At 38.3% G+C, this 14584-nt stretch overlaps 1 protein-coding gene across 1 annotated transcript in view; it reads right to left on the reverse strand.

Annotated features, from left to right (window-relative positions):
- Positions 1 to 13529, reverse strand: part of BICRAL (BICRA like chromatin remodeling complex associated protein) — a 34600-nt gene extending 21071 nt beyond the window's left edge. The window contains 2 exon segments of the mRNA XM_042468600.1: positions 2841 to 2889; positions 13211 to 13529. Coding sequence (XP_042324534.1) covers positions 2841 to 2889; positions 13211 to 13391 — 230 coding nt within the window. The 5' untranslated portion in view covers positions 13392 to 13529.
- Between the last annotated feature and the right edge of the window lie 1055 nt (positions 13530 to 14584).

Here is a 14584-nt window from a genome sequence, read left to right on the forward strand (position 1 = left end):
GTGTTGGTTATCACCTTTAAAGCCCTACATGGCTTGGGCCCAACCTATCTAAGGGATCGCCTGCTTCTATACAATCCGCCCCGTACACTCAGGTCCTCTGGGAGGAATTTACTACAGCCCTTAAAGACCAGATTGACGACGACCTCCCAGAGGACATTTTCTGCAGCAGCTCCCAATTTATGGAATGGCCTGCCGGATGAGATCTGTCAAATTACCAATCTAGAGAGCTTCATAAAAGCAATTAAGATGGATCTCTTCCGGCAAGCCTTCCCGGAATAAAATACTCGGCCACGAATAAGACTTCCCATCTATCTAACTCTGCCCATGGTTATTATTTGGATTATTTGGATTTTAGCATGTTAGTTTTAATTTTATACTGTTTAATCTTGTTTTAAGGGGGGGTACTATGTATATATGGATGTATTTGAGCTTGCTGTACGCCGCTTTGATTGCCTGGCAAAAAGTGGGATAGAAATAAAAAAAAATTTTTTTTATTATTTATTATTGCCCAATTGGCAATAGCCTCATGGCAAATTACAGATAATAACAGCTGAGAAACGGTATGGACTATTGTTATGTCTAATAGTTAACACTTTCATAATCTGGAACCCATTTCTCACCACGGAGAGATACTATTGGGAAGCTGAGATGGAGGTGACTCTAACACTTTTCTAGAGGCTAAGATGGTTAGTATCAAGATGATGGAGGCAAAGCTTTCTCAAGTGTCCATCTCTGAAACTTATTCCCAAAGGAAATCAGGCGGACTCCATCACTTCCAACTTCCAGAGGGCAGCTAGGACTGTATCATTTCACACAGCCTTCCTTTCTTAAAATTAAGTGTAGTTGCTCTGGCTGCTTTATCTATTTGGTCTTTTTCAACTATTTAAAGAAATTGTTCTTAAAATGTTCATTTATATTTAATGTTCTAAATATTTTAAGTTGTTGTACATAGGCTTAGAGATGAAAAATAAATGCTCCAAATAAATTAATTAAGTCTTCTTTGACACCAGAAAATATTTTTCTGGGATGTAACTTTTCATTTGTCATGATTGATTTTATGACTAAGATCAGCAGCCATGATGCTAATACACTTCATCTCACTAAGAACATCAAACATCTTTTGCCTTTTGTGAAACATTCCTATTTGTTGTTACTGTATGCCTACAAATTATTCCCGACTATTAGTTTATTTATATGCCACCTTCCTCCCAGGATGTGACCCAAGGCAACTACCATAAAAAATTAAAAATATTTACAAAAAGTTTTTTAAACCAGTTTATAATCACTATATTAAAAAAATATATAACGGATTAAAAATCATACAATGTCAAAACATATGAAACATATTATACTAATAACCTTCCCTGCTTAAAGATTATACACAGACACACAATACAGACACAGACACACATAAAAATATACATTAATACTTTGTCAGTTCCAATTCTAGCCATGAGGTTTTCCTCAACACCACATTATTGCATGCCACCCTTTTACTGGAAAAATGAAATCAGCTAATAGTTCAAAAACATATGTAGGGACGTATGATTCTTATCCCTCAGCTAGGACATGGATACTTAAGGCCAACCTTAACTGCCTTCAGAACTTGCTCTACAACCTCAGACTCTAATGAATAAAAGTTCCCATGAATATATTCTTGTTTTATTAATTTAAAACTTGGCGGTGGGTCATGGAAATTCTGGTAATTTTTTTTAAAGGAGCAGCTTTGTTTTAAGACATATCTCAGAACCTTTTCAATTATGATGACAATTCTATGGAATGGTCTTCCAGTAGGATTCTCTCTGCCCGACCATCTCATTGTTTACCTTTCTGTATTGGGACAAAAGTCTTTTATTCATCAAGGCAGTTCACTAAATGAATTTCTATTATTATATTTGGAGCAATACACACACACATTCAACAAGACCCAGGATAACTGTTTCTCAATGCCCTCCCCCCAAAGAAAAAGGTGTCTACCTGGACCTCCTGGGTCCTTGGGGTTCTTTGGAGGTCTGGGAGCCACTTGCCCCCATCTTTCTCTAGCTACTAATTAGGTATTATTAAAAGCAGGGAATCACTGCATAACACCTCCATCTGCAGTGACTACTACTACTACTATTTTTTCCCAGATGCTGCGCATGACCAACAGAACCCATTATCTTTCAGACAATATTCATTATTATGCCTTTGATTATGATAACATATAGTTGGGATGGTATACTGAATGCTGGGACAGGCAATTTATATTGAAAAGGTTGGTTATGGAAATGAATGTACTGCTAACTAAATACATATGAGAATTTCATCTTATTTATAGGAGAGTCACAACATAACATATATCATAATATAAATCCTAAACACAGTAACTCAACATAAACTAGCAATCCAATAGTTTAATGGAATTTACTCCTAAGTGGTATGCATCAGCCTTATATTTTTTACCAATCACAAATTGAATCCACATTTGTGCTTAGCAGAGTTTTATCATTTTTCATCATTTCTTCCTTCCTTCCACTGCTCTCTGCTCCCTAAAACAAGCTTTGGAATGCTGGGAATCACTCTCAAACAGTAAGGAAGGTAATAGCAGATGTTGGGGGCAGAAGGTTAAAATGGCAAAAATCAACATACACACACACACACGCCTTTTATCTAGCAGGGTGTTTCCACTGGATATGTTTCCACTGAGAATAGTGGGACCTCTTATGTTCCCGGGGGGGTGGGGGGGGGTGGGGTGGGATTCAGATCCAAGTCTATCCATCTAGCGAGCAGCCCTTTGGCAAAGTGGTTTTGCATACTTTCTTTTTACAAATTTCTAACAGCTAAATCAAAAAAACACTTACCCAATAAGATCAAAGAGACAGGACTCATCATCATCATCATCCATGACAACTAAAGGAAAAGGAAAGCACTCATATTGTACCGTAAAACAGATTTCATATTTCCTTCCAAAAATAGGCAGTAAGAGATTGCTTTGTATTATTTATCATGTTAAATTTCTGTATAATAAACATGGGACATGTTTATTTACCATTAGTAAATTTACTATGAACTATGAAAGCTGGAATTCTTAACTCAGCAGCAAATAAGGTTTTTTTTATTCACTTGGCCTTCTGAGAAAATATGCTTAGGATCATGCTTACATAATAAAGACAGCAATATGTTTTCACAATAATATGTGTATCCTTATCACAACAATCTTTATGGCTCTCCATGATAGTCAAGTGTTATTATCCCACTAGTGATGGGAATCTGTGGCTTGCTGAAAACCACCTACTGATGATTGAGGTGGCCCTTGAACAATTTTGAGTTCACACTTTAAATATGTATGTTGTTCACCAGCACTTACTCTTTATGATTGTGGTATTTCTTACTTAATAAATTATATAATTTAATAGATTGAGATGATTCAGAGGAGCAAAGAAGTGCTCCCTGAAGTCTTCAATGCTTGCTTTGTCCTAAAGATGAAATATATGGGTGAAATTTTAGTACAATTTTCAGTACAGAAAACACTGCATTAGATTAGATGAAAATGAAAGTTAATATAGGCTGAGTCTCCCTTATCCAAAATGTTCGAGACCCAAAGTGTTTTGGATTTATTTCATTTAAAAAAAAATTGCATATATATATAATGAGTTATCTGGGAGATGGGACCCAAGTCTAAACATTAAATTCATTTATGTTTCATATACACCTTATACACATAGCCCAAAAGGTATACTCCATATTTTAAATAATTTTGTGCATGAGACAAAATTTGTGTACACTGAATCATCAGGAAGCAAAGGTGTCACTGTCTCAGCCCCCCTCCCCATGAAAAAAAGTTTTGGATTTTGGAGTATCTGACAGTTCACAGTTCTGGATAAGGAAGACTCAACTTGTAAACCCCTGCACTAACTCTCAAACAATAGCATATTTCATAATACGACACACACTGTTGTATACCACTTGGCTATGGGCACTGTATATAATTATATTTTGCATGTAGGTATGCATACATAGTGCATTAATCCTGCAAATGACATATGAGACTACTGGTATGTGCAGTGAAAATAATGTAGTGTAATGGATTGAGAGTCATCTAAATGACCCTTCTAGAGTCCTTTATTATCACTTACTATTCCTCTGACTGCAAAGAGAGCAGAATCCCTTCCAACTATATAACTTTTCATTCCAAGGATTCACCATGAAGAGCTATCATTCTACAAAGCTAGCTGCCACACCCCAAATATCCTATTTATTACTGCTGGTAAAATTATGTTGATGTAATGTCTGTTTAAAAAATGTCTGTCTGGTTAAAAAAATAATAAATGTAAGCCGCCCTGAGTGCCATTAGGGCTGAAGGGCGGGATATAAATACCTAAATAAATTATGCAGAAACTGGAATTACCCAAAAATGCAAAAGTGATGGGAGAAATTATATTCCCCACCCCCCTCCTCTAAGGATAAGAGATAACCAAAAGCACACTAAGTAGAAAGCAGGAAGACACTGTACTGGAAGCGGGACAAAATGGACTCTTGGTCTGCAGGAAATCCTTACGGACAGTGGTTTATTCTAGCTGGGGAACAATGCTCTGGTAGAGTTAGCATTGTAGATCCTTATTGTATCGCTAGCACACTATGTGTGTAAATGAACCTTATACATATTGCTGAAAAACTGCAAGCCTCCATTGACCGGCTTCTAATGAAACTAAGTGAATGGAACCACTAAAATGTCTTACCAAAAAGAGGTTGGATGCAATATGTGACAACATTATGGTGAGCATAGTGATTTGTGAGTGTGAAAATTCAGTAGCACAACTGAAACGTGAGAGTCTGTCCACCAATACACTGAATTATACTCATTCCTGCTGCCTAATCTTTCACTATACTAGTATACTCCATACAGTGGCACAATAAACCTAGTGTCCCATCTCTGGATTGTATTGTAACTTGAAAAGAGTGATATGAGGAGACACCTGGAGTAAACTGGGCCAACCTTTCTCCTCATGTTATCAGTGCCCTCAATACTGAGATATTTCTGTCAGATGTGCTACCACTGAAAAATGGATACAGAGTACTCTGTGGTGTTTTTGTCCATGTACAAGCCCCTTGTGCCCTTTATACCTGAGCAGAGAATCTTGGCACTCCCTCAATTTGCCCAATATTTGAACACTTTGGTTTTTTAAAATGAAATTCTGTTCCAATTCATGACTTTGGACTGTGTGATATATCCCAGTTATACACAACATTGTACATATATAGAAATAGAGAGGCGTGTGTTGTCAGTTTCACAAATGAAGACAAACTACCATTTGTTTCTGCTTTTATCTAATGGCCAAATCCAAGTCTGACATTGTAGATGGACACCTGAGTCAGATACCTGTAAATCTAATTGTGGCAGAAGGAATTTTACTGGTTCAGGTTTTTTTGTTCTCTTCTGTCAATAGTATGTTTATCTGGTTAGTTAGTTCAGAACAGCTTATGGAACAATTTTTTATTGTTTCTTGGGTCTGGATTACTAAACTTTACAAGTCAGAATTCCTGGAAAATTTCCAGATGAGTCTTTTATTTTGTTACTCGACAGCCTCATTCATAGGATGTTACAGGAAATCCAATGACAACTTTGTTCGCTTTAAAAAAAGGCTTCCAGGGTGAGTAATACATCTGTTGCAGCAAGAACACAGTCGTCTGGAATCATAAAGATTAACAAAGGTATAAAGAGCATGAACTTTATGAAGTGGGCTATAATCCACAAGAGCTCAGGCTACAATGAATATGTTGGTTTTTAAGGTGTCACAACACACTTCAGTTTTCCATTTGTAGCCCTTGATTTCTTTCTACTTTTGTCTACATTTTTCTTAGCTCAGAAAATCCATCAAGGAGAGACAGAAAACTGTTCAGTGTCTTTTGAGTGGGTACTCTCTATTTGGAAGTACTCCCAAACCTGGATTAGCTCAGAACCAGGGATTTCCCCGTGTGACCTTTTTCTCACCATTGATAGAAAATGCTACACCTGGTAGGGTTTTCCCCCCCTCAAGTACTTCTCTTTAAGGTACAAAAAGTTTTTAAACCTTACTTATGTCAGTACACCTCCTTGACACTACGGTCAGTTCTCCAGCTCCCAAAAATCTCTTCTTTTTTCTGCTTCTGTGTGTGTGTTTTTATCAATATTCCACCACAAAGAATATTAATAGATGCTTTCCCGTAATACTTTTACTTGTTTAAGATTTTTGTGGTAGATTGGTCTTAGAGGCGCTGGTGTGCCAGAAAAAAATGTGCCAACACCACGTTCCTACTCATAGGCTTATAGAGCCTCCAGTTCCTACATCTTATAGTGACACTTTGTTTCATAAGGGCTCTTATGATGTCAACTTTAAAAGGTTGAGTCTCCCTTATCTGCTATTCCGAAATATTCCAAAAACTTTTTAAATAGGTGACTGAGATAGTGACACCTTTCTTTTCTAATGGTTCAGTGTACACAAACTTTGTTTCATGTACAAAATTTAAAACATGGTATAAAATTACCTTCAAGTTATATGTATAAGAAACATACTGTAAATGAATTTTGTTTAGGCTCGAGTCCCATATGCAAGATATCCAAGATATCTCATTATGTTCACATATGCCAATGATTCCCAAACGTTGACCCTCCAGATGTTTTGAACTTTAGCTCCCAGAAATCCTGGCTCTTTGCCAAGCTGGCTGGGGCTTCTGGGAGCTGAAATCTCAAACATCTGGAGGACCAATGGTCTATGCAAATAAAAGTACAGTGGGTCCTTGGTATCCACTAGAGTTTGGTTCCAAGAGCAACTGTGGATACCAAAATCCGTCAACAGTATTAAGAAATCCAAAACACCTGTGGTCCCACACATTTTGGGTATGGGAGACTCAACCTGTATTGGAATTTCACATAAGTAGCTTTTCTCAGTAGTTTTTTAGGGGGGAACCTACACTGAGATTTTGTTGCCAGTTTTGTTATCATTCAGCCTTTAAAGGAAAGTGAAACCCGGGACAGGAAGGGATCCATGGTGACCCTATTTTGATATAAAATGTGCTCCATGTATGAAGGTTGATTCTCTTTTATTAGAAGAGTTGGTTGCACCTTTGCCTCATTCTTTCTTGAAATCCATTCTCCTCACATACTTGTTGTCTGCAACATTCAACATGGTTTCCATATTTTGCTACCCAGCACTTGTTTCCTTCCCACCTGAATTCCCATCAGTATGAAACTTCTGGTGTTCCTAGCTCCTGTATAAGGTTTTTCAATGCACACCACTTAAGGGTTTCTTATAATGCCTTCTTTAGCCTTCTTCTTTCTCTTTTCTGGTCATATGTTCACATAATGTATACCTATTCATAGTTATTGTTTGATTTGAAACAGCAAATGAAAATGAAGTATGTACACTTTCCTCTAGATCAGTTTCAAATAAGATAATATTTGATGTCATTTATAATCTATTTGCAAAATTATATAAAAAGTCAATGCAAGATGTGATAAACGTAAAGATAGTCAGTACCTATTAATGCTGAAAAAATGAATAAGCATTATGGTACACTTTCAGCCAAATCTCGCTTCCCATAGTTATGGATGAATCCATGCAACAGTCTTATTTCTTATGGCTGGATTGTGACCCAGGTTAAAGGTGCACATCACTACAGTGTCAGTGAGGCTCCTCATCCTGCTTGGACCATGGGTCAGCAGCACTATTTTCCTTGTCTTCCTGAATGCAAACACACAGGCAATGAAATGTCTGCACACAAGGCCATTATGGGGATTTAAAATCTGTACTGACCTCCCAGATCCCACCTGATTCCCCAGACAAAAAACGCTTTTCCCAATCGAGAAACAAATACTGATATATATTCCTTACACATCAAGAGGGCAGGTTGGATAACCTTACTGATCTGGTTAGGTCTCTCATTCCCTGGGCTGCTCTGATGCAACATGTATGTCTACACTGAAAACTCGTAATCCAAGAAAAGAGAGCTTTATTCGCACCTCTGAAGAATTTTTCTCCATATTACTCAGTGGTCATGTAGCAATAGCATTTACATTTCTATACTGCTTGATAGTGAACTCAGCACTCTAAGCGGTTTACAATCTGTAAGCCAATTGGCCCCCAACAAAACGGGTACTCATTTTACCAACCTACGAAAGGATGGAAGGCTGAGTCAACCCTGGATTGCTGAGATCAAACTCACAACGTTGTGGCTGTAATACTGGTATTTAACCAGTGCGCCAGCAGGGAATGATCATTGCCTTCATATACTAAACATACAATTTAACTCCTTGTAATTTGACAATTGCTTGCATATTGAGAGAAACTCAGAATCGCACTCAACTATCTAAATGGCCAGTTGCAAGACACTCCCCCTCGACTCCGCTTCAAGTTACATAACCTCAAAATGCTACTCAGTACTGCTGTTTTTGACCTTCCATATCCCTTAGAACAGTGTTTCTAAACTGTCTGATGTGACAGACCAGCAATCTTTGCCCCAGGATGCCAGGGACTGGTACCATATTTGTGCCATATTGTGATTGTATTTACTTTGTTTCATGGAAACCTGCTGTAGAGTAGCCAACTGCTTGGAGGTGTATTACTCTGTAGAACACTATTTTGAGTAGCATTTCCTCAGAAAACATCAGTGGTGGCTGACATGAAAGCTCACTCAGTTTAAGTGAGTGAATGGGTGAGAGAGACGTCATCCATTTTCCTAGCTCAGTGCTGATTCTGTTTCCCAACCTGCATGGGAGCCAAGTAAAAATATGGAACGTATGGCAATTATTTGCAAGGTTATATAAAATGCATCTCAATGTGCCGGCAGTTGTCTCTCAATTCTAGGAAATTCATTTTCAGACTCAAAACAGAAAAGAAATGGCATGCACATGGTATATATCAATTAAGTCTATGTGCAAAAGCATGGGTTGGATCATGTGTGATGTGACTACGTTCAAACCCAGACACTATAATCACAGTCCTATATGGTGAACCTCATCTGAAAGGCCATGGCAAAAGAGGAAGTAGAAGATTTTCTGTCACATTTATATTCCAAAGAGCGGTGATTTTTATACTACTAATGGACTACTCAAAATGGTAATGCAGAAAATGAATGATAGAAATGTAGGGAAATAAATTAGCCCAATTCAGATTATGTCAAATCTTAAACATATGACAGTTTTTCTTCAGCAGGGAATGTGGAAGAGTAAACCAAATCAAACTGCTCTTGTCTGACTGTTTAGGTTTTTTGTAGTAATTTAAATGTACGGTTTATTAAAGCTACGATCTGAGTAATTCTGAAATTAGAATCCCTAGCTAAATCAACCTTTTCAAATCTTAAAATATTTTGGGTTCTCTGCATTTCCATTGGTTTTCCCATTATGTAGTACTCCAACAAAGCTATGTCTTTTTTTTTAAAGGCAAACTGTTTTCCTTCTATATTGGAACAATATCAATATGGCTAAAAGTTATGGAACTGACTGTACATACTGTATCTATAACTAGATTAAGAATACTTTCACTGAAAACTTGAACAAGGAGGCTGAAATCCCAGAGATCAAGAACGCCTTTTAGAAAGCAAAATTAAGTACAAAGGCATCTTTGCAATTAAACTGGCAAAGAGCTGCCAGAATATTTTGCCAATGAATCTTTCAGAATGGCCCTCCTATTACATCCCACCTAGACTCTTGTAAAGCACATAGTGATCCCATCTCTCCAAGTCTGTTGTTTTATGTGCCACCAGTGAATGGAAGGATGACTAATAACTCTGGTCAAAGGCATGGTCTCATTTTCTATTTCCAGATGTCTCTATTTAAGTCAGAGGATCCTGCATAGAACTAATCGTGAGAAGCAGGTCCTTGTGGATATTCTAACTGAAAAGGAAGATTTTCAAGATGGGAAGAGCTGTTTTGAAAGTGGAACCGACTGCTTTGGCCGGTGGTGGGCTCACCTTTACTGGGGTTGTTTAAAAAGGAGTGGGATGGCCAGGTGGGTCCCTTTACTAGCAGGGGGTTGAATTAGATGGCCTCTCTGCAAATCTATAGCCTACGGTGGAAAATTCACCCTTGAAAATTATTTTAATTTTTATGGAGTAAAATCCACCCCTGAGAATAAACGCATTTGTAAGTATTGTATGTTGTTTCAGTCTTTGGGAAAAATGTGGGTATTATGTGAAACTAGGCCTATCTAAACTAAATTTACCTACAAAAAAATGCTTCCTCACATAAAGTCACAAATTCTGCCTAGTCAAGATGCCAGTCGGAAAACTACACAGTACAGACCTCCGCTGAAACCCTTTGGAGGTTAGTTTGCTTCTCATAGCAAGCTGAATGAAGCCAGCCATTTTATTTGATCCACTGCATTGCATCGCTTTATGTTTAGGACTGCCTTTATGCACAAAAAACACCCTAAAAGGTACCAGATCCCCTCATATTTCTTAGAAGGGTCAGCTGTGGTTAGTACTTGGATGGGAGACTGCCCCACAAAAAAAAAACTAGTTGCTGTAGGATGTGTTTCAGAGAAAGTAACTGCCAAAACCACCTGAGTACTCCTTGCCTAAGAAAACCCTATGAAATTCATGGGGTCACCATAAGTCATTTCACCCTCTGTGAATGTGTACTGAAAGTAAGTGGTCACCATAAGTCAACAGGTGACTTGAAGGCATACACTCTCTCTCTCTCTCTCTCCCTGAATGCACAATGCAACAAACAACTCCTTGAAGGAAAATTGAGAATAATAACCTTTTTAAACTAAAACCTTGCAGCCTTGGGCCTAGAATACTATATTCCCCCCAAAAGTAGTGTTTTGGTGTGCCAAGAAAGCTCCTTCCCTGTTGCCCTGATGGGATGGTTGTTACAAAAGAGGCCCAGTTAATATGAACTGCCCCTTAAAAAATATACATGAGGATATAAGCTCCAGACACTGTGACACTAAGTATTGTGTTATAATAAAGCATGTTTTCAGATTTATTTTCTCAATTCCTCGTTTAAAACCTATCCTATTGTGGCTGTTCAAAATTCAAGGCATTCTTAACAAGTGCCACCATTTCTCAACCTGGGAGACATCTTGAAGTGAAAAAAATTATGGTTGAGTTTCAGGAAACTAACTTATGCTTACCCTCTTTTTAAAGTGAAGCCAGAGGAATATACACTTCAGGGCAGACATTTTTACTTCTTAATGTTTATTTAAAGCAGTAATACTTCACTGGAACAATGTAATGGGACTGGTAAAGATGTCCACCAACTCCTCACAGTTTTAACCTCAACATTCACATACTCTAGAACAACCTTGGAGACTGGCCACTATTATACAGATTGATCGCAATGAGATTGTAACTCTTAAGAGGTTTCAACACTGTTCTATACCTTCCCATATGAGATTTCAACTTTTAGAGGTTTCAACACTATTTATATAGAATGAACTGTCTCTTTGAGGTTTCTAGAGGTTTAAACACTATTATATAGATTGATCTCATATATATATGAGAGAGATCAATCTATATAATAGTGTTTAAACCTCGTGTTAAACCTCATATATATACACAATTATGAGGTTTCACCAATTTGATAAAGAGAAAGCTGAGGCAGCAAATGAGTCCTGGCAATTTCATAACAGGCAAAACTCATCTTTTACTTATTCCTATTTCAAAACTGCATGAGGGAAATTTGAAATAGGGAGAGGCAGCATTTAAACCAAGGCTTAAACGAAATTCTCCCATTTAATAACCCAGTCTGGATTAGGGATTTCTGGATTTCAGGTTTTAGAGGTTTCAAGACTGTTAGATAAGGCTGAGTAAACTTCCTTCGTTAGGAAATAACGACCACGAACTACTCTTTGAGGAAAGTCGTCGTTATTGAGCTTTGAGGGTGGTATGTTTTTTGGAGCCGTTTTGAAGGAAGGAAAGGAAGGCTGAAGAGAGAAGAGGGCGAGGCCCAGCTGAAAGGGCTGAGGAAAAAGACAGTCCTCCTTCTCTCAAAATGGCGGCTGAGAAGCATTATTATTATTACAGTATTAGAGTGAAGGGAAGGAGAGAGAGAGAAACTGCGCCACAAACCCTTGGCTTGGAGCCAGGCGGCGCCATTTTCTCTCCTCAAACCAAACCAGAGCCAGGCTTCTTCCTTCGAACACGGCAGAAAAACCACCCCAAAGTCCCCTTTCTTTTGGGGGACTGAACTTGGAAAACACACACACAGCCAGCCCTGCCTCGAAGTATTCAAACGTTTTCCTGTTTTAAAAGAAGACCCAACAGCTCAGAAAAAGCCAAAGGCCTCGCTGCCTAGTCAGAAAAAAGAGGCGATTCTTTTCCCTCATCTGTTTTGTAAAAGGTTGTTCTTATCAACGTTATAAGTTTGAACCCCCCCCCCCTTTAATCCCTTCACAAAAAAGACCCAGTTCTCGGTTTAAAACAGGGATTTAAAACGGAAAAAGGGAGAAATCCAAGGAACCCACCTCAAAAAACGATCCAACCTTGTTTCAGATTTTTCCATCCATTCTTTATATAATCCTCTTTCCTCTCTCCCACATTCCCTCCCTTTCTTTCTTTCTTTCTTTTTTTTTGGGGGGGGATCAATTGCCAAAACATATAATAAAATACATTTTTCTTTTCCTCGAGATATGATATCAAAAAGCCAGTTAACAAAAACATATGAAATTATATTTATCTCCCTCTGTATCAAAAAAGCCAAACAGAAAGCGTTATCACAAGGCAGAGGGGTATTTTATTGTTGTTGTTGTTATTCCAGTTTTAGAAAAACAAAGCATAAAACCAAATGTTTCTACAGACAAAAAATAAGTAAATAAATAAAAACCAATCCCAGAATTACACAAAACGAAACGAGACACCATTTTAGACACCAAAAAAAAGGAGAGGGAAATCATCCTAGAATTACACAAAAGGAAACGCAGTCACCATTTTAACACAACAAAACAATACAAAAATTAATCGTAGAATTACACAAAAAGAATCACCATTTTAGACACCAAAATCATCATCATCATCATCATCATCCTAGAATTACACAAATGGAAAGGAATCACCATTTTAGAGACACTATATATATATATATATATATATTCAGAAGAAAACTAGAGACCAAAAAGAAAAACACAAGAGAGGAAAAAACCCCAATCAATACTGAAAAGGTATGACTTTGTGGGGTTTTAAAATGCGTGTATATATACATAATATACACACATGTATTTATATATATGAATATATATATATATAAATTCACCATCAAAAAGCACAGCCCAGGCTAGAAAGAGAGTGAAAATTAGGGCCAGATGAGAAGGAGAAGAAGGAGAGGCGTCGTTGCTGGTAAGTGAAACCAAATCCAAGCCAGAAGAAGGCGAAGGAGAAAAAGCCCAATCCTTGGCAGCCAGAGGCTGAGGAGAGAGGAGAAGGAGAGCCTCCATTTTTCCCGAGGAGAGGAGGAAGGAAAGGGGAAACAAGGAGGAGAAGGAGAAGAAGAAGAAGGGCTGCTTCTTCTTCAGAGAGACCAGGGAGCTTTAAAGAGAGAAAAGCAAAGAAACGAGAGGGGGAAGAAGGAGGAAAAAAAGAGGGAGGAGATTTGAAAAGATTATTTTTCTTTCTCCCTCTCTCTCTCTCTCTCTCTCTTACACACACACACAATCCCCCCTCTTCCTCACATACACACTCTCACACACCCCTCACACAGACACACTCCCCTCTCTCTCTCAATGGCCCTCAAAGGGGGGGAGGCTGACCCAAAGCCATATTTAAAACACACACACACACACACACCACCCAACAACTAATTTTAAACAGGCCCAATCAATGAGTCATTAAAAGAGGAGGTTGTTGTGTTCTCTCCCTCTCTCTCTTCTTTCTTTTCAACCCCCTTTTTTCCCTCCTCTCCTAAAATTTGCATGGAGGGAGAGAGAGAGAGAGGAGGGAAGCCCACCCCAAATTCCCCCCCCCCTTTCTTTTTCTCCTTTGCAGCCTAGGCTTGAAACCTTATCTCTCCTCTCTCTCTCTCTTCTTCACCCTCCTTTTTTCCCCTCCTTGAAGAAATCACTATACTGTATATATATATATATATATATATAGGGGAAGTGTCCTCTTGCAGCAGCAACCTGGCATTGCACCCCAAACAAATATTTCATTTCCATGTGAATTCACATACACCAAAGCCCCAAAATCATCATCATCATCCCCTCCTTCCTCCTCCTCTGCGTTTTCTTCTACGTCCCTTCCCTCTTTCCCTCTCTCTCTCTCTCTCTCTCTAGATATATATTTATATACATAGCCTCAGAGCCAATAGCTCTCTGGGCTGAAACCTAATATCCTGGTTTTGGCAACTCCTGGTTGTTAATTTGCTCCTCTCTCTCTTTTTCTCTGTCTGGTCTGGAGATATATATATATATATAAAATAACCTCCCCCTCTTTTTCTCCCCCTCCCTAAAGGGAAAGGAGGAAGGAGGTTTGTGTGTTTCTTTTCTCTCTCTCTGTCTTTCCTTTCCCTCTCTCTCTCTCTTCTCTCTCTCTCTCTCTCTTCCTTGAAATTTTTATCACAAAATTATAATACACTCAAAGGGAAACTCACCGTCATGAAAAAGCAGTGCCTTGTCAACGGGGTTTCTTCGCC

This window comes from Sceloporus undulatus, chromosome 1 (genome assembly GCF_019175285.1).
Source record: "Sceloporus undulatus isolate JIND9_A2432 ecotype Alabama chromosome 1, SceUnd_v1.1, whole genome shotgun sequence".
Classification (NCBI taxonomy): domain Eukaryota; kingdom Metazoa; phylum Chordata; class Lepidosauria; order Squamata; family Phrynosomatidae; genus Sceloporus; species Sceloporus undulatus.